This window comes from Podarcis erhardii (assembly GCF_964252035.2).
Source record: "Podarcis erhardii genome assembly, chromosome: 6".
Lineage (NCBI taxonomy): Eukaryota > Metazoa > Chordata > Lepidosauria > Squamata > Lacertidae > Podarcis > Podarcis erhardii.
This window is the reverse complement of record NC_138510.1, coordinates 8,132,588-8,153,947: the sequence shown is the minus strand read 5'-3', so window position 1 is coordinate 8,153,947 and position 21,360 is coordinate 8,132,588. Positions and strand designations below refer to the sequence as shown.

At 46.5% G+C, this 21,360-nt stretch overlaps 1 protein-coding gene across 10 annotated transcripts in view; it reads right to left on the bottom strand.

Annotated features, from left to right (window-relative positions):
• KCNQ2 (potassium voltage-gated channel subfamily Q member 2) overlaps nucleotides 1-21,360 on the bottom strand; it is a 139,148-nt gene that overhangs the window by 85,908 nt on the left and 31,880 nt on the right. For all 10 annotated transcript variants that reach the window (XM_081867630.1, XM_081867622.1, XM_081867621.1 and 7 more), the window contains exon 2: nucleotides 2,738-2,828. In XM_081867630.1, the coding sequence (XP_081723756.1) occupies nucleotides 2,738-2,828 (91 nt within the window). The remainder of the gene's footprint in view (nucleotides 1-2,737; nucleotides 2,829-21,360) is intronic.

Sequence of the window (21,360 nt, the reverse complement as noted above, 5' to 3'; positions counted from 1 at the left end):
CTTTCCCCAGAAGTCAATTCCAGAAAGAAATAGGTGTTTTTTGGACTAATCCACAGCCAGGGTGTTTTCAGAACTACTTCCATGTCTTAACCCAATTTGGAGAATATATGTTAGAATTAGTTATCTACCCATAATCAAATGCAATTCCTTCACGTAAAAAAATAATAATCTACAGGTAGCTCTTATTTTTTTTTATTTTTTATTTTTGGCATCCTTCTGTCTTTTTATTCTATTTATTTATAAACATTCTTATGTTACATCGGTAAAGAATATCATATTACAATACAATGCTTATTATCATATAATTTTCAACATGTGTACAAAATTTATATACAAAGTTTATATACCTAAAGATAAAAGGGGGGGGGGGACAAGGACAAAAAACTATTCCAAACTCATATCTGTATCAACACTTTGGACTTCCTGTCTATCCCGTTGCATATTCCTTTTTTACAATTGAATGCACTCTTATTATTGTATATTTCTTTACATTTTGTCTAATACATTCCTATATCAATATGTACCCTTGGTTTTATTTCTCAACTCAGTCTCTCTCCAATGTCAATCAAATGCTAGCTTTTTTTTTTTAGTGGATTACCTTTATGGGGTGTCATTAGGGGACATGATCAGGGAGCCAGTATCCTTTCCTAGATCCCCAATAACCCAGTAGCTCACCCCAAGATAATTTGCTATCTCTTTGTTGGTGAATGGGTGTGATTCTCCATTATCTGATAGGAGGTCCCATTACCAAAGCTGGCTATTGCTTTCATGGAAATCTCGTCATTCCCTTTCTCCCGTGGCCACAGAGGTGAGATTGTCAGAAATATCGAGCTTTCCTCCCCACATTTCCTCTCTGCTGCGCATTGCAGTTCCTCTGATGAAGATCTTAATGTTATTAGAGGGAAGTATCAGGAGCCACAAAGCATTCTGGGAAGCCTGCAAAGTGTCTGCGTCAGCAAGGATCCTCCTAGCTATCACTCAACCTGCCACCAGCAGCCTAAGAAGCAGTGCAGAGGAAAGTCAAGCTGTTAAAAAGACGCAAAACTAGTCAGCTTTGTGTCGGATCATATGAGCACCACGGCACACATTGTGGAGGAAGAGAACACTGCTTTGATTCTGTGAATTATGCCGTGTGTCCTTACCCAATCACCACACAGCGATGAAAGCGGGAAATTTAGAAACTATGAGAAGCCAACAAATGCAAATTCAGACATTTCTGACTGCAGCTGCAACGTCCATTTCTGAGATTTAGAGATACCCAAAGCAATAATTGAGGCTAAACTCACTTCTTAAAGGATATAGCAAATATAAAATTCAGCTTCAAATAGTTGATTTGCTTTCCCCAACAGTCCTGTATGATCTTTAAGCTTAAAAGACCAAGGGTCTTTCAGTTTAAAGACCAAGAGCAGTGCTTTCCACTGTGGGTAGTGCCAAGAGGCAAGGGGCACTGCAGGTGTCAATCACTATCGGGCTTTGAAATGCTGGTATCACTGGATCAAGTTCATCCATCTTATTGAATTAACTGAACTCAATAGTTTTCAGTGGATTTTGAATAAACGTGCAATTAATTGTTACTGTTTTGAGTTTCATTGTGGTATTTTCTTCCTTAGTGAGTCCTGCATACCACCATTCTGAATAATGTTTTTTATAGGGTAGGGGGCACTGGGGGGTGAGTTTGTGGAACCAAGGGGGCACTCCCCCCCCCAAAAAAATAGAAGTTTGTCCAAGAAACACTTGTCTAAAAAGTCAGAAACACATGTAAAAGAATGCGCTTGGAGATGGACTAGAAATCCTACCAAGTTCAAAATAAACTTGATTCATATTCAATTCACCCAGCAACTACGGGAACTGCTTCATGGTGTGGTTCGGGGATATCTGAACTGATTCAGTGAACTTTGCCAAGCTGAATTCATTCAACCCAAGCAACGACCATTTCAGAAAGCCACTTTTGCCCTCCCAAAGGAGGCTGGGTTGCAGGCTTCACACCCCCTCCGCACGATTGAGGGAATCCCCGGCAGCGTCACCCCCTGGACAGCCAATCGGCTGGCTCAGGGGGAGTGGCCCGCCCCATTTATCACTGGCACAGCCGGGGATCTCCCTTTTTTGCCGCCTCCAGCTACTCCGGTTTCCCACCCTCCCGCCCTTTAAGGTTTTCATCTTTGACCTTGCTATGGACCTCGGTTGGTCGCCATTAAGGGGCCTGGTAGGAATTTTTTCCACTTGGCAAATTGGCACCAGCCACTTGCTTTTTCACCTATCTCATAGCAAATCGTCACAACTTTCTTGCTATTGGCAGTTAGGCATTGGTATTGGTATTGTTATGTAGATGGAAGAGGGGAGGAAGCGCCATCGCCTGCCCCACATATTGAAGGGTAGTCCGATAAAGGATTTGGGGGGGGGGAGTCCCTGTCCGAAGCCTATGGAGGTTAGGGCCTAAGGCACGCCCCCGAATGGTGACCCCGGGGGAGTTCCTAGTTGATGTGCATCAGCAGGAGTCCCCCTACTGGTGGTTAACCCTTCCTGGACTTCAAGCGGACGGGCTGAAGCCATATATAGTCGGTTAGGACCAATGCCTAAGCCAATACCAATACCGCTCATCACCAGTAACCAATAAAGTTGTGGCCTTATTCAGCCCATTAACCTTAATAACTGTGTCATGTGTCTTTATTTCCACTGGGGGGGGCAGGAACTCGCCACACAACTTCAGCCCTGAGTTCTGTGCTTTACGTTTACTCACCAAAATGTAAAGGGCACCTTCAGAACTGTCCTCATACTCTTCGATGGTTGAAAAGACGGAGAGCACCAAGCAGGAGAAAACGAGTAGAAAACTGAATAGTATTGGGCAGGGGTGAGGGGCGAGACAGAAAAAGAAATGGTATTAATATTGCAGCTGACATTGCTTCCCGTCCTGCTTTTAACCAGTGTTGTCTAACCATTGTCTAACGCTGTCCACCCGGGGTGAGGATCAAACAGTGGTGTTGCTTCAGGTCAAAAGCCTATATGAGTGTTTTCTTTTGCCCAATTCACTGCCTCCCCAAATAGCAGAGTTGGGCGCTAAGCATTTTAAATGCTGGTTAATTGAGAAGGCTTTGGAGGCGCAGGAGCCCGTTCGGGAAAGAAATGTGGCAACTTTGGCCCAGGATGAAGTTTGCCTTTAGTCCCCTTTTTCAACTCCAAGAATACTCAGAAGAGTAGGCCTACTCAACTCAGTTATGGAATCCAGTGCAACAGCCTGCAGAATATTCCCTGGGTGTGTGTTGTCAGATGAGTTCAGAACAACATTTTAAAACTACTCATAAATCTGACATGGTGAAGATGGAAATGAAAGTCAACTTTCAGCTGTATTACTGTCACTTTCAAGGAAAGTTGGGTCACCACAGCCAGGCCCGTCTTACCTATAGAGGCTAGTGGCGCAGGGTGCCAGGGCACCAAGTTCTGGAGGGCACCAGGTGAGAGTCCAGGGAACACCGAACGAACGCGCTGAGTGAGTGAGGGTTCGTGCGCTGCTCCCGCAGAGCATTGGCTTGGTTTTTTTTCCCTTTTAGCCTGCAGGCGCCAAATTCTGCGGGGCGCCAGAAGGCTAAAAGGGATAAAAATGAGCCAACGTTCTGTGGGAGCAGCGCACGTGCCCTCGCTTGCTCGCTGCAGGCCCTCTCGCTCAGTTTGCTGCCTGCCATGGACACCGTGGCACGTAGCGGCCAGCTGAGCCGGGAGGCACCACGTACAGCCTCCGCCTCTTTCCCGCCGATAGAGCCGCCCTCCAGCTGCTGCTGCCCACCTCCTCTAGCCCTAAGGTTGACAACTCTGGGAAAGCGGGGGCGCCAGAAGGGTGCTTTGCACCATGGCGTCGGATATGCTTAAGACAGTCCTGACCACAGCTCTCCTTTTTTTTTTTCTCAGCCCATTTTTTGAACTGTGAGAAGCCCATTTCCATACATGTGGGTTATTATAAGAATCTTGCGGCCAGAATTTTGTGTCTGAATTCCCTTGTTTTCCTCTTCCCTCCCCATCAGTTCTTCCTCTTGTGCTATGTCTTTTCATATTCTAAGCCTGAAGGCAGGGACTTCCCTATTTCTGTTTATTTATAAACCATTCTGGACGTTTTTCTGGGTGAACAGTAGAGCATAAATATTTTGAAAGAAAGTCTAATACCATCTTCTGACACATGGAGATCTCAAACTATTTGCCTGCTGTGCTGAGACGAAATCCATCCAGAGTTTGCTGAAACTGACCTGACAAGCAGGTCGAAAAAATCAACAGACAGGAAGGACAGCAGGTCAAACAAGCAAGCTGGCCTAAATTAATTTACTAAAGATGGAAGCACAGCCCTGAGAAAGCAAGCCTGCTTAGTAACAAATGGAAAAACCTCACATTTTGTAACAAGCATTAAATAATTCATCCCTCTGGCTTCAACCATGCGCTGCCACAATTTCAATTTTGAATATTTATAAGGCTCTGTATATCTGGCTGGTGTCATGACATTTTCTACGAGAAAATGGTTAGGTTTCTTTCTATGAAAAGGGGGGGGGGGAATTGGATGAAGGATGATGACAGCTGCCTTTCCCTACAGAAAAGGCCATCAACAGGGCAACAGGTAGCCATCAATGCAAACACAGAGAACATTATTTTAACTCTGATAGGACTTGAAAAGTTTGCAAGCCTCCTGGAAGTGTGCAAACAGAAGACGACCACTGAATGTTCTTTTTAAAAGCAAAGGCACACCTCCTGTCGTGTTTTCTTCTTTTTTCCAACATTCTGGATAAAATGTCGGATTTCCTACATTCTGGGGCACGCGGGGTGTTAGGGGAGGGGTAATACCTCTGGAGGGGAACACATCCTGGGGTTGTTTGTCCACCTTTGGTCCTCACCCTGCACTCAGCTCTCGCCTGTGGCTCCTAGAAGCTGCCAGCATGCGACAGCAAACATACCCCAGGAAACGGCTTCAACTGGCCAGCTAAATCAGGTGAGGGTAGCCGATGGCTCAGTGAGTTGGAGACTTCCCCTGCATGCAAAGATAGGCTCCTGCAGATTGAGTGTGCTGGGCCCGGGGGTAACCTGTGAAACACGGTTGAGGACCGGACCAGAATCCAAAGGTTCTGCTAGGAGTCAGTCCAACAGGGCCAAGGCAGGAAACCAGGCAAGGACAGGTACAGGATCTCTGGCATACAGCAATGTTGCTCCCACAACCTGGGGCGAGGTCCGACAGCCTTTTATCTTTGTCAGGGTAATGGCCGGTCCTGATCCCCCGGCGACTCACCTCCCTGTTTCGCCCGAAGGTGAGCACTCCTCCTGCGAGTACTCAGGTCTCTCATTCTCTCAGACCTCAGTCTCTGCAGCTCAGGAGATGTCGGTGGGTTACTAGATCCAGGGGCCGCCTCAGCCTCCCCTGACCCAACCAGTAGTGGAGCAGCTGTAAGTGATGGCCCAGCTGAAGGCAACGAGGTCATCCCCGCATCTGGAGCCAGGGCAGGCTCCGGCCCCTGACTCGGCCCAGCTGGTGTTTGTTGCAGGGGAACCTGTGCAGACTGGGGCTCTTCAGGATCAGGCCCCAGACTTGGTTCGGATGATGCCTGAGGCAAAGGATCCGGTGCAGACTGAGACTCCTCTGGTTCCGAGTCCGAGCCAGAGTCCCAGGCCAACACATTGAGTGACAAGACCAAGAAACCAGCATGATCGAGTATTCCAAACAGGGCCATCTTAAGCATATCCGGCGCCGTGGTGCAAAGCTCCCTCCAGTGCCCCCCCACCATTTACCAGAGTTTTTTAGGGAGGATGGCGCTGCCGGTGGGGCTGGAGGCGGCGAGGAAGAGGTGGAGACTGGACGCAGCACCTCCTGGCTATTTTGTGCCACGGTGGCCATGGCAGACGGAGGCTCTGGGTTGTGCTTCGGTGCGGCATGGCAGAGGTGGACGAGGGCGGCGAGCCAATGCTGGGAGGAGCCGCGTCCAGCCTCCGCCTCTTTAATGGCGCCCTCCAAACTTGGGGCCCTGGCGCCCCACACCACTAGCCTCTATGGGTAAGACGCCCCTGATTCCAAAAGGACTGGAGTAAATTTATACAATATTTGAAAGATTTTTGTAAGCAATTAATATCACTAGCAGGGTTGTCTAAAGACTTGTGATGAGAAATTTTCTACCTTTCTATATTTACAGTGGTACCTCAGATTACAGACGCTTCAGGTTACAGACTCCGCTAACCCAGAAATACTACCTCGGGTTAAGAACTTTGTTTCAGGATGAGAACAGAAATCGTGCAGCGGCGGCGCAGCGGCAGCAGGAGGCCCCATTAGCTAAAGGAGAGCCAGTGTGGTGTAGTGGTTAAGAGCAGTGGACTCGTAATCTGGTGAACCGGGTTCACGTCTCCACTCCTCCACATGCAGCTGCTGGGTGACTTTGGGCCAGTCATACTTCTTTGAAGTCTCTCAGCCCCACTCACCTCACAGAGTGTTTGTTGTGGGGCAGGAAGAGAAAGGAGATTGTTAGCCACTTTGAGACTCCTTCGGGTAGTGATAAAGCGGGATATCAAATCCAAACTCTTCTTCTTCTTCAGGTTAAGGACAGTTTCAGGTTAAGTACGGACCTCCGGAACGAATTAAGTTCTTAACCCGAGGTACCACTGTATTTAAATTTTGAGCCATTTTGTAATGTGTGTAATTAGAATTGGAAAGCGTACAAACTGCAATGACATAAAGGTTTATTTTGAAAGCCATGAGGTGGGAGCAAAGGAAGATGATAGGCACTAAAGAGCCAGGGCAGTAAAGTAGACAGTGATGTGAAATGGAAGGGGGGGGGGTCCAATAGTCAAGAAGGCAGTTTCTGCCCATGCTGTAGAGGGAAGTGGGGGGCAGATGGGGCTCAACAACCTGGGAAGGGAGCCCATCTGGTAGAAGGAAAACTCTGCTCCTAAACCTCCTCTGCCTTGTGAAATATCTTCGGGAGAAGAAATGGCTAAGGACTAAAGCCTGCAGAAATCCGGAATGGAGTCCCTAAAATGGTTGAATGGTGCCTTGTACGCCTCCTTCCAGCAACTCCTGCAGCCAAGCTGGTGACAAATGCATTGCTCTGCTTTCTTTTGCACCACATCAGCAAGGCTGAGAGGGGGGCTTGTCATCTGGGCAAGGTAACTAGGGTTACCAGACGTCCCCGGTTCCCGGGGACAGTCCCCGGATTCACCAATCTGTCCCCGGACAAAATCTGTCCCCGGATTTTAATTAATGTCCCCTGATTTATGCCTGGGGACTTCTGGTGAAGCAACATGGTGGGTGCCATGGCAGCGAACAGCACCAGAGGTCCTGGCCACGTCAAAGTTTCAGCCAGCCAACCTGCTGGCTGGGGGTGGGTGGGTGGCTATTTAAACCGAGGCATGAGCCAGAGAGCTTCTTTCTGGCTCAACTCCTCGATCAATGCTCGCCCCGAAATTGTGAAGAGCCGCCAGCACTCTTCTGCTGCGGTCTCTGCGCACCCAAGTTGGTGGGGGCAAGCAAGGTGCTGAAGAAGAGGAGAAGCCTAGAAAAGAGCTTTGCTGCGTTGCGAGACAGAGAGAGAGAGACAGAGCCTTGTGTTTGTGTGTTAATGCGTGTTTTCCCAAGACCACCGAGTGCCTTTACTCGATCTCTGCCCCCCCCAACCTCTTTTTTGGGGGGCGTTTGTGTATTTGTAGATGGGCTTCTCCACCTGCCTTGTGTCAAGGTGCACGCCTGACAACTTTGGGGTTCCCCCCCAAAAAAGGTCAAAAACTCTGGGCAACCCTTTCCGAAAATAATAAGGCATGAAATTTAAAAAAAAAAAAGTATTCCCAGATTCCTTGAAAAAAATCTGGTAACCATACTTTAGATACGCTGTCAAGGCTTGCACCCCAGGGAGGTCACTTTGGTGCTACTAACACCGGTTTGACTTGCACCTACCCCTCCGTTTGACTCCTCCCCCCCCCGGCACACTCCATTGTCTCTCAAGACAGACAGGTGCCAAGAACTGGGATCACTGCAAATGAATTAAAGGACCATTAACTGTGCAATCCAACTCCCTTGTGTGCCAGGTTTGGAGGATGGGAGTGGATTAGGCAGAGGTGTCTCTGGAAAGAGGAGAAGCACCACCCAGGCACTCATGCAAGGAGGAGACATAAATTTGGGTCACCCAGCCCTTCCTGACCTAGATATCCCTGCAAGCAATTATTTGGGATTGAGAAATGCACTCAGCAGCCGGAGAAAAAAACCGGAGCGGAAAGCAAGGGGGAAAGAACACACAGAAGATGGGAAAGGGGAGGAAAAAGGAAATGAACGAAAGGCTACAAGACTCGACAGCATTTGAAATAATTGCAATGCTCCTGTCCTCTAAGGAGTTCAGAACAGCTTAAAGAGGATTCTCAAGAAGTCGTTCATCCAAGCAACATAGCATCTGCCTTAGAACTATTTCAGGGCTTGCCGATTGGACGGTTGGCGGTTCGAATCCCCGTGACAGGGTGAGCTCCCGTTGCTCTGTCCCAGCTCCTGCCCACCTAGCAGTTCGAAAGCACACCAATGCAAGTAGATAAATAGGTAACGCTGTGGCGGGAAGGTAAACGATGTTTCCGAGCGCTCTGGTTTCTTTCATGGTGTTCCGTTGCGCCAGAAGCAGCTTAGTCATGCTAGCCACATGACCCGGAATGCTGTCTGTGGACAAACCCCAGCTCCCTCGGCCTGAAAGCAAGATGAGCGCCGCAGCCCCATAGTCGCCTTTGACTGGACTTTACCATCCAGGGGTCCTTTACCTTTCTTTGCCTTATCACAAGGTGACATCCTATCAACTCTGCAAAATCCAGAATTTGCAGTGTCAGCTGAATCTGCCCAAGAGAACCGGCACAAAATGGGGTGCCCAAATCAAATCATACGCCTCCAATCATATCAACGAGGGGAAATATAATTTCAGATGGAGAAAGGAAAAGTATTTAGAACCAAAGCAGGAAGCCTGGCTTAAGCTACTTTAATTGACAGCAGAGCAAAGAGAAGGAGAGACGATAACGAACAGCCCAGGAAACAGAGTATACCAGCAAAGGGCATAAAGGATGGAATTAAGAAAAGTAATGCACCAGGCAGTGTATCTAAACAAGGTACATATTTCAGTATGCAGCCCTCTGGTTCTTATTAATAGACAATAAATAGATCAGATATACTATAACATCCATAGAAAGCAGTATAATTAAAAGAGCCGGTTCCATTTGTATTTCTCATTCTCCAAAGAGGCAGAAGCTCTCAAAGATTAGCAATGCATTTCCTAGCAAACCACAGAGCAGGTTTGATCTTTACACCGATGGCATTTGGCAGCATTTATTTGGGGGCAAGGGAATTTTACACTGGAGTTGCTACCACCAGAGGGCCTTCTCGGTAGTGGCGCCCACCCTGTGGAACACCCTCCCTTCAGATGTGAAGGAAATAAGCAGCTATCCTATCTTTAAAAGACATCTGAAGGCAGCCCTGCTTAGGGAAGTTTTTAATATTTAATGCTGTATTGTTTTTAACACTCGATTGGGAGCCGCCCAGAGTGGCTGGGGAAACTCAGCCAGATGGGCGGGGTATAAATAATAAATTATTATTATATTATTACACCTTTCTGCATTATAGTGGTACCTCAGGTTATGAACTTAATTCGTTCTGGAGGTCCATTCTTAACCTGAAACTGTTCTTAACTAGAGGTGTGCTTTCCCTAATGGGGCCTCTTGCTGCCGCTGTGCTGCTGGCAGATGATTTCCGTTCTCATCCTGGGGCAAAGTTCTCAACTCGAGGTAACTCTTTCGGGTTAGCAGAGTTTGTAACCTGAAGCATTTGTAACCTGAGGCTACACTGGAGCAAGCTTATAAAATGCCGCTCGCCTATGGCAAGTAAATATATCCCCAAGGTGACCAGGCAGAATTGTTTTTGTAAATTGGAATATAGAAGCACTTGTTTCTTCTTTTCAGGATGTGGCTCTGCAGATGGGCCAGACTACTGGTTTCCACGGGTCTTCTTCTTTCTTTCTTTTTTGCAAGGCTGCACCAGGAACAATTTAATGTCAACATATTTTATAGCTAACATACACGTTACATGTAGATGGGCCTATATTTGTATGCAATGCTATGCCGAGTTGGAGAGGCCTTGTTGCTAGATTGCAAAAAGAAAAAGAAAAAAAGCCACGCAGGTTTGATCCCCATACAGGACAGCTGCGCATTCCTGCATTGCAGGGGTTGCACTAGATGGCCCCTCGGGGTCCCTTCCTCTACAATTCTATGATTCTATGATCTAACGAAAGCAATGCCTTAGAGGCTATTATACCCGTCTCTATACGTAGGCTTATTTATTTATTACAGTGTTATCTCTGGATGCGAACGGGATCCGTTCCAGAGCCCCATTTGCATCCTGAAGCGAACGCAATCCGTGTCTGCATGTCTGCGCCTGGCATCATTTTGAGCGTCTGCACATGCGCAAGTGGCGAAACCCAGAAGTATCGCATTCGGTTACTTCCGGGTCGCCACGGAGCGCAACCCGAAAATGCTCAACCCGAAGCTACTTCAACCCGAGGTATGACTGAACATTAATATACAGTGGTACCACGGTTTGCAATTCACCGCTTCTGCACATGCGCATAACGTCATCTCGCACTTCTGCACAGGCGCGAGCTGCAAAACCCAGAAGGAACCCTTTCCAGTACTTCTGGGTCACCGCGGGATGTAACCTGAAACAATGTAACCTGAAATGGATGTAACATGAGGTATGACTGTACCACCTTCATCTTTGAAAGATCTCAAGGACATAGCCTCCTCCTCCCATTTCATCTTCACAACAACCCTGTGAGGTAGGTTAGGCTAAGAGATGGCGACTGGCCCAGGGTCACCCAGGGAGCTTCATGGCTGAGTGAGTATTCAAACCCTGCTCTCCCAGGTCCTAGTCCAACACTGCAACCATTACACCACTCTCATATCCCCCATATTTCCTGAGTGGGAGGGTCAATGGCTAAGCAAGTCATGCCCTTGACCTCTCTGGTGTTGCTATGGTAACCCAGTGCCCCTGGCACCCTTCGCTCAGAACATCCAGACATGCTCCAAGCACAGTACAGTGGTGGCCCGCAAGACAAACGGCTCGCAAGACGGAAAACCCGCTAGACGAAAAGGTTTTCCGTTTTGGAGGCGCTTCGCAAAACGAATTTCCCTATGGGCTTGCTTCGCAAGACGAAATGTCTTGCGAGTTCCTGCGGGTTTTTTCCCCTTTTTTCCCCCTTTTCCTAAGCCGCTAAACCGCTTATCAGCTGATCCGCTAAAAGCCACTAAACCGCTAATAGCGCTAATCTGCTAAGCTGTCAATGGGCTTGCTTCGCAAGACGAAGAAGAGCCTCACGGAACGGATTAATTTCGTCTTGCGAGGCACCACTGTATAATTTAACCCAATATAATTTAACACAGTAATTTTTTAGTTGGTCGAGTACACGGAATTAGCAAAACTGACACATAGGATTCGCAGTCAGGAGGAAACAAAGTACCAAAAAGAATGGAGTAAATTTATGGCCTATATAAGTGAGAACTGTAGAAATTTGAAGACGTTAGCAGGACTGAGATAATTCTTATGTCATGGTTTAGTCTTTTATTAATGGATCTGTGAATTAAGGAGTGGAATAAGAAAACCTGCGGAAGGGAAGGAGGGAAGTCAACAGCTCTATGGAGCATAAAGTAAGATAGATGTAAAAAGACTTGATATATTTGTTTGTTGGTGTTGGTGTAATGAAAAAGCATATTTTAAAAAACAAAAACAAAACAGTAATTTAATTCAACACAGTATAATTTACACCAACACAAATCACTACAAGGCTAGCGCTCAAAGACAAAACTGTGTTTATTACTGTTATGTATTCAGTGGTCTGAGCTTGAGTCTGGACTAAGGATTCTGAGCCCCTGTGTTCTGAACCGATAAATGATATCCAATCACAGAACATTTCTGGATTTGGGCGTCTGCCATTGGCCCTTGAACTCTAAGTCACGATTCGCAGCTTGGAAGTTTAGACAGCCAATCACGTTGGGAGTGGGAGTGGCCCAGGCCTTCAGAAATGTATATAAGCAGTTGCTTTGCCCCTGTTGTCCAGCTCTGTTAGTTCAATAACGGTTCTTGCTGTTATCACTCTGTCTTGCCTCGTGGGAACCCACCTACAATTACCACTCCAGGTTCCCAAAGCAGCGTTGCCTGTTCGCTCCTGAATGTATTGGTTTGAGAAACAAAATTAAAAAATTCCTTCCAGTAGCACCTTAGAGACCAACTAAGTTTGTTAATGGTATGAGCTTTCGTGTGCATGAACACTTCTTCAGATTGGTTTGAGAAAACGCACTTTCATCTCCCAGGCCACTGTCTGAGGGAAAAAGTGGTCCCTGAGAATAAGAATTCCGCCATCTCTGCCTATTAGGCTGTCTGTCATTATGCTATGTTACAGTGGTACCTTGGGTTAAGTACTTAATTCGTTCTGGAGGTTCGTTCTTAACCTGAAACTGTTCTTAACCTGAAGCACCACTTTGGCTAATGGGGCCTCCCGCTGCTACCGCACCGCCGGAGCACGATTTCTGTTCTCATCCTGAAGCAAAGTTCTTAACCCGAGGTAATATTTCTGGGTTAGCGGAGTCTATAACCTGAAGTGTATGTAACCCGAGTACCACTGTATTATGTTTTTATCACTGATGTTCTATAATTTGTTCTTAATGTTGTACACCACTTTGGGATCTTCTGAGAAAGCACAGGATATAAACTGGAGGAGGAGAAGGAGAAGGAGAAGAGAAACTTCAAGTTTGTATGGAAGGCAGTGCGCATTAAGAACATAAGAATGTGTCTCATACCAAGTTGGACCATTGGTCTATCGAGCTCAGTATTGTCCTACACTGACTGGCAGCAGCTCTCCAGGATTTTATGCAGGGTGTCACTCCCAGGCCTACCTGGAGATGCCAGGGATTGAACTCTGATGATCTGCCACTGAGCTATGGCCCTTCCTATCTGCAAACATTCCACAACAGAAACACCAGAGGGAGACATGAAAGTTCCAAGGCATAGAATAGGATCTAGGAGTCTTGGTTGACCACAAACTTGACATGAGCCAACAGTGTGACGCGGCTAACACCCCAGAGGACAGGATCACACTTCAAAACGACCTTGACAGATTAGAGAACTGGGCCAAAACAAACAAGATGAATTTTAACAGGGAGAAATGTAAAGTATTGCACTTGGGCAAAAAAAATGAGAGGCACAAATACAAGATGGGTGACACCTGGCTTGAGAGCAGTACATGTGAAAAGGATCTAGGAGTCTTGGTTGACCACAAACTTGATATGAGCCAACAGTGTGACGCGGCAGCTAAAAAAGCCAATGCAATTCTGGGCTGCATCAATAGGAGTATAGCATCTAGATCAAGGGAAGTAATAGTGCCACTGTATTCTGCTCTGGTCAGACCTCACCTGGAGTACTGTGTCCAGTTCTGGGCACCACAGTTCAAGAAGGACACTGACAAACTGGAATGTGTCCAGAGGAGGACAACCAAAATGGTCAAAGGCCTGGAGACGATGCCTTATGAGGAACAGCTAAGGGAGCTGGGCATGTTTAGCCTGAAGAAGAGGAGGTTAAGGGGTGATATGATAGCCATGTTCAAATATATAAAAGGATGTCACATAGAGGAGGGAGAAAGGTTGTTTTCTGCTGCTCCAGAGAAGCGGACACGGAGCAATGGTTCCAAACTACAAGAAAGAAGATTCCACCTAAACATTAGGAAGAACTTCCTGACAGTAAGAGCTGTTCGACAGTGGAATTTGCTGCCAAGGAGTGTGGTGGAGTCTCCTTCTTTGGAGGTCATTAAGCAGAGGCTTGACAACCATATGTCAGGAGTGCTCTGATGGTGTTTCCTGCTTGGCAGGGGGTTGGACTCGATGGCCCTTGTGGTCTCTTCCAACTCTATGATTCTATGAAAAAGAATATGTGTTAGTGTTAGTAATTATTACGGATTTGAATGTTAATAAAAGAGAAGAGGTTAGTAAATGAAAGAAGTTAATATTATTAGAAATATGAATTTGGAGAACTGTTAAACTGGGGATATAATGAAATTCAGTCAGAGGGGATTTGAGGAAGTCAGTTATTAATGTAATGAAATTAGGAATTTGAAGTAATAATTTTTTATTTGCGTAATTTTTTTGTTGTGTGTTTTGTAATGTTTTTCTTTTTTCATTTTTTATGTGATAAATGTGAAAATTAAAAAAAAAGAATTGGGGGGGGGGAGAAAGAAAGTCCCAATGCATGTGTTCCCTGAGGGCATGGGCCACCATCTCGCCCCAAAGCTGTCCTGTCAATAGGGAAATGATTCCTGTCATATTCAAACCAACTGGACTGCTGGCTACTTGCACACTGCAGAAATTCAAGCATGGAATTTTTGGCCCAGAGAATGCAATTCAGGGCAGGCAATAAAGAAGGTGAAGCTGACATTTACAAGGTGCTTGCAAAACTCCGGCTTAATTCTCCCAAACCGGCATTATCAGCACTTTGGACGTTTATGGGCAGGCTAGAATAATCAATACCTCGTTAAAAAATCCTTTGCATAGAATATAAGTCCAGAAATTGGGTGCATTTTTAATTTATTTATTTGTGTGCTGGGTCTACATCCAAGAGCCAAACTGGAACTCTGCCCTGCATTTCACTGAACCATAATGCTGTGGGGAAAAAGAGATTGTCCAAACTTGGAGTATCAACTTCCTGAAGAGAGAGATCGCTGCCTCTCCTATTGCCCATCATGCACATTCAGACACACCCAGAGCAAAGACTTAGAATGAAGAGTTCTTGGTGATCACTGCACGACCGCAGTCAAGAGACTCCACAAAACTTGGAGCATCTGAAGCTCTGGGATAGCTCAGATGGTAGAGCAGGAGACACTTAATCTCAGGGTTGTGGGTTTGAGCCCCCCCCCCCGTTGGGCAAAAGATTCCTGCATTGCAGGGGGTTGAACCGGATGACCCTCGTGGTCCCTTCCAAGTATAGAATTCTTCTGAAGAGCCCCTTGTTTGCACTTAGAGAGGGACCATTTGGTCCCTATTTGACTGCCCTTGAGATATTTGAAGATGGCTTTCGTATCTCGAAGGACTCGATGGCCCTTGTGGTCTCTTCCAACTCTATGACTCTATGATTCTATGATCTCCTCTCAGTCTCCTCTTTTCCAGGCTAAACATACCCAGCTCCTTCAACCATTCCTCATAAGGCTTGGTTTCCAGACCCTTGATCATATATATATATATATATATATATATATATATATATATATACATACACACACACACACACACATATATATATACATATACATATATATACACATATAAGTTCCAACAATCATTTAACATAACTTCTTATCTTATACAATATTTGAGACTTCCGCCAACAACCTCTGAAGACTGTCCGTTCTTTATCACTTGTTCTGCATTTCTTAATTTCTCTATTACTTTTAATTGTCCTTAACTAATAATTATTTTCAAAGTCTTCCTTGCAATATTTCACAAAGTCCTTCATACAGAACTTCTTGCGGTCCTACTAGCGTAATCTGTTTATTACAATTGCTTTTCAAATAATTCAAATATTTACTCCAGTCCTCTAAGAATCTCTGATCAGAGGCCCTTGATCATCTTGGTTGCCCTCCTCCAGCTTGTCAACCTTCTTAAATTGTGGTGCCCAGAACGGGACACAGTATTCCAGGGGGGGTCTGCCCAAGTCAGAATAGTCTACTTCCCTTGAGCGGGACACTATACTTCTCTTGATGCAGCCTAGAATGCCAGACTAGATGGGCCATAGGCCTGATGTAGCAGGCACTTTTCTTGCCTTTTCCAGAAACCCCCTAGTGACAGCACCCATGGCGTACTATAAATAAGGCCACATCTGCACAATGGGTTGTGTTCAACGTTGCTGGAATCACAAGACAGAGAAACCAGCAGGAGAACACTTCAGTCTCCTAGGACATTCAATACAAAATCTCAAAGCAGTTGTCTTATTACAAAAGAATTTCAGAAATAGACTTGAAAGAGAAGTTGCTGAATTACAACTTTTTACTAAACTGAAAACTATGGAGAGACCTGGTCTGAATACGGATATTGGATCCTTGTCTCATTAAACATGCTAAAGCTAATTTGGTCATCTGCATGCCATCCCTTGCTTTTTCCTGTAGAACTAATTGAACTCGTTAACACTAATGGGTTTACTGTACCCATTGAGCCAATCACCCATCTCCATGACCCTTCTGAGAAATACTCCACCCTCCCACTATATAGAAGGGTCTGGTGACTTCTGTTTCAGTGTATCTGAAGAAGTGTGCATGCACACTAAAGTTTATACCCAAAACAAACTTAGTTGGTCTCTAAGGTGCTACTAAGGGACGCGGGTGGCACTGTGGGTTAAACCAGTGAGCCTAGGGCTTGCCAATCAGAAGGTCGGTGGTTCGAATCCCTGCAACGGGGTGAGCTCCCGTTGCTCAGTCCCTGCTCCTGCCCACCTAGCAGTTTGAAAGCACGTCAAAGTGCAGGTAGATAAATAGGTACCGCTCCAGCGGGAAGGTAAACGGCGTTTCTGTGCGCTACTCTGGTTCACCAGAAGCGGCTTAGCCATGCCGGCCACATGATCCGGAAGCTGTACGCCGGCTCCCGCAGCCAATAAAGTGAGATGAGCGCCGCAACCCCAGAGTCAGCCATGACTGGACCTAATGGTCAGGGGTCCCTTTACCTTTAGGTGCTACTGGGCAATTTTTAAATTTTTTTGGGTTGCTGGTTCCATTAGCATAAGGATTTTTCTTTGTGCAATGGAATGCTCTTTCCCTCTATTCCCCTTATAGCTGTTCAAGGGGATTTCCCAGATTTCGATGCACCGTGGATTTTTAAGGAGATATTTATAGAGACCATTTCAGGGTACAATACGAGGTCTTGGCAGCCACAGATTCTGCCCTGGCAAAGCCTGGCATTTAATATAATGAAACCAGAAACCAATTTCCGATGTTGTTGCTTTTTATTGACACATTCTGAGTCCTCGCTGCCGTCTTCAGTACCTTGAACACTTGAAACGTGTTCGCTATATGGTTATTATTCGAAAAGATTATTCTGCCTATCAAACAAAGTGTGTTATGAAGCGGATCAACATAAAGAGAAGTAGGCGCCTGGCAAAAAGCAGGCAGCATCTGGTTTCGGCTTCAACCTCCAGGCTCCGATGCTGCATAGGATTTGAGAACAAGCACGTACGTACAGCTCTGGGAGCATTCGTGGGGGGAAGCTGACAAGCGGAAGCCAACACAGACTTATGGTGCGCATTAACCAAGGGTCAAATCCAGAGCTCAGAGGAGGGAGAGAGCACAAAGCAGCAAGACTCCTGGGGAAAATAAAAGGCTCAGTCCCTAGCTCCCAACACCAGCTGGATCTACAGAGTCATATTTTCATCATACCTCTGGACATGAAGTTAGCAGAATTCTCCTAGCTAGCAAGATTACGCAGATGAACAAGATATCAATGGCTGCCCACCATCTACCAGACTAAATTCAAAGTGCTGGTCTCGTAGCTGGACCGAGACTCCCCCGAACAAAAGACGCGCTGTGCTCCATCTCAAAGCAACAGAGGTGGATGAAACGAAACCATCCGAATGCTGCCATATGTTGGAAAAACGCCCTGGGAAGGCTGCAAGCTTCCCCAAGTCTCCAGAGCGTTCCACGGTGGCTCTCTCTGGTTGTAAATCTTCTTCGGTCCAGAGCGGCTGGTAATAAGCGACTCTTCTCTCCTGAAAAGAGCACGCCAGTCTTCTGGGATATCATAGCAGAAGAAAGACTCAATCGTAGTTCTAAAACTACTTTATTTACAGTCTTATATACAGAGACTCCATCAGTACGTCTGTGCTCTCTGAACACCAGTACAGAACACACACAGAAGTTAAACTAACTTCCAATAGTACTCAGAAGGAAGAGATAACACAGACTTCCTTTCTCATGCTCTCTCAGACATGCACATGATGTATACAAATCATAGCACCACTTGCTGGAGCAGCTCGGATAGATAAAAATCCTAACAGTTAGCAGAATTCTCCTAGCTTGCAAGATTACACAGAAAAACAAGATATGGCTGCCCACCATCTACCAGACTAAATTCAAAGTGCTGGTTTTGGTGCATCAAGTTCCATATCAGGATACATAGAAGATTATATACCCAATTGATCACTGCGCTCTGCACATGAGGGCCTCCTGCAGATACCAACTTACCAGGAGGTCCATTCCACACAACGGGAGTTGGAATCAATGAATCATAGAGTTGTAGAGTTCGAAGGGACCACAACAAAGGTCCTCTAGTCCAAGCCCCTGCAATGCAGGAACCGCGGTTCCCTCCCTGAGAGAAGTGAGGCTGCAGGGAACCAGGCAGAGGGCCTTCTCGGTGGTGGCGCCTGCCCTGTGGAACGCCCTCCCATCAGATGTCAAGGAAATAAACAACTACCAGACTTTTAGAAGACATCTGAAGGCAGCCCTGTTTAGGGAAGTTTTTAATGTTTGATGTTCTGTTGTGCTTTTAATTCTGTTGGGAGCCGCCCAGAGTGGCTGGGGAAACCCAGTCAGATGGGTAGGGTATAAATAAAAAAATTGTTGCTGTTGTTGTCGTCGTCATCAACATCTCAGCTAAGGCATCTGTGAAAAACGGCCACCCAACTTCTGCTTAAAAACCTCCAAGGAAGGAGAGTTCACGACCTCTCATGAGAGTTTGTTCCACTGCTGAACAGCTCTTACTGTCAGAAAGTTTTTCCGAATGTTTGTTCAAAATCTCCTTTCTTCCAACTTGAAGCCATGGGTTCGAATCCTACCCTCCAATCCAACACTCTTAGTCAGAATCTCCTTTCCTGGAGTCCAACAATATTTGGAGAGCACCATGTTGACTAGCCCTGCACTGATGCTTAAAAAAAATATCTAACCAGCCCTACCATTTCCCCTCTTGTCCAACAGTCCAATGCAACTCGTACGCTTGATAGCTGTGAAGGCAGCCCCATGGATTAAAAGCAAAGAAGGAATGTAGGGCTTCTGTTCACAGAGTGTGCCGTTTCAGTTGGAACTAACCATTTCTGAGCAAAAACATCATCTCCACAGACTTGGCTGAGCGTCAAGCCTAAGGAACACAGTAGCTCATCCCCTGCGGGTCTCCCTCCATGAAATCAATTGTTGAGACTGAAAGTCCCTGCCTCTCCATAGCCGTCTAGGTCCCCTCCTCTCCCGGGATTTTTCCAAGCAATCTGAGACTGTGCCTCCGCCCTTTTCATGCCGCTCTCAGTTCTGGGAGACAAAGGGGAGGAGAGCCTATTGCAGAAATATGGGGAGATACTTGTGCCTCTTCATCAGCCTGACTCATCTCTGCCTCCTGGCCTCCCTCCACTCCTGTTTCAGCTTCTGCCTCCGATTCTGGGCTTCTCTCTGCCACAGACTCTCCCAGCTCACTACGCCCTGTTCCCTCTTCAGCTTCCAACACCTCCTTCTTCCCAGTCTTCTCCCTCTCATCATTGTTCCCCACCACTCCCTGGGCTCTGAGACTTCTTCCCTTTGTGATTCCCCAGCCGGTTCCTCCCACCATTCTTTCTGGATATGAATCTGTCATGGTGAGGAAGGGAAGTCTCAATGGATGGCTATGAAAGGTTTGCCTGACTCTACAGATGACTCATGCTGAATATCTCCCTTAGCAATTTAATAGCAATTTTTGGGGGGAAGGGAGGTGTTTGGAATGCAAGTCGAACTGCAAGATCGACGTGCTTCTTTCCTGACCCCTCCAAAAAAGATCTCTTTCAAGAGTCCTCGATCCCCAGCTGACCAAGCTGGTCATCAGAGCGGGAGGGTGATGACTATGGAATAACAATGCAACACCTCCTTTTTGTGGATCAAAACCATCTGCACGATTAGATCATTCCCAAACAGCTTCAAAACAAACAGCACTGATCAGGACTGCACACGGGGTTAACGCCTGCAGAATTTCCCATTCTGAGGACCAGTTTTCATGTATCGCAGAATAAAGCAGTACGGCTCTTCCAGGGCTCTACCACCTCAGGATGAAGGTGGAGGGGTAGAGTTTGCATGTGCAAATGCCCTCCCAAAAATAAAAATAAATGACACTCCTCCCTGTTTATAGGAAAAACAGTGTGTCGTGTATAGAACTGTGCCCTGATTTGGGTGCTGCAAGTTAAAAAGAATATAGACCAGAAATAGGGGACTCCAGTGTGCCACAAATCACTTTAAACAGTAATGGATTCCCCCAGAGCATTCTGGGATTTGTAGTTTGTGAAGGGTGTTGAGAGTTGTTTGGAGACCCCATTCCCCTCTCAGACCTACAATTCCCAGAGCACCCTAGGGAGAGGGACTGATTGTTAAACCACTCTGGGAATTGTAGCTCTGGGAAGGGAATAGGGGGCTTAACAGCGCCCTTAAGAAACTAAACTTCCCAGGATTCTCTGGTGGTTCGAGATGACTGTTCAAAGTGGTACCATAGTGCTCTACACACCAGTGTGGTGTAGCGGTCAGAGTTTCAGACGAGGACCTGGGAGACCACAGTTCAAATCCCTACTCAGCCACGAAGCTCACCTTTGGGCCAGTCACTGCTTTTCAGCTTAACCTACCTCACAGGGTTGTCGTGAGGATTAAATGAGGAGCAGGAAGAAACTTGTACACCACCTTGAGCTGCCTGGGACGACAAGGGTGGGATATAAAGATAAAGGGACCCCTGACCATTAGGTCCAGTCGTGGCCGACTCTGGGGTTGCGGCGCTCATCTCGCTTTATTGGCAGAGGGAGCCGGCATACAGCTTCCGGGTCATGTGGCCAGAAGACTAAGAGCAGCGCACAGAAATTCCGTTTACCTTCCTGCAAGAGTGGTACCTATTTATCTACTTGCACTTTGACGTGCTTTCAAACTACTAGGTTGGCAGGAGCTGGGACCGAGCAACGGGAGCTCACCCCGTCGCAGGGATTTGAACCGCCGACCTTCTGATCGGCAAGTCCTAGGCTCTGTGGTTTAACCCACAGTGCCACCCGCGTCCCTAAGGTGTGATATAAAATCCAACGAATAAAGAAATAAAGTATGGTATGGCCAAACTCGGGATATTTATTTGCCACCCGAAATGGTACAGCCTCAAAAAGGCTTTTAACCACTTGGTGTTGCAGAATGCATAATTTGGCCGCAATTTATATATTTATTTACTGTTGCATTTATACCTGCCATTCCTCCCAGAAGCCCAAGGTGACATCTCCTCATTTCCACTGTCTGTCGTCCTCACAACAATCCCATGAGGTAGGGCTAGGCAGAACAAGAGAGGAAGGGCAGATTTGTCAAAGCTCCTTGCAAGGAATTTTTGAACCTTGAGGCG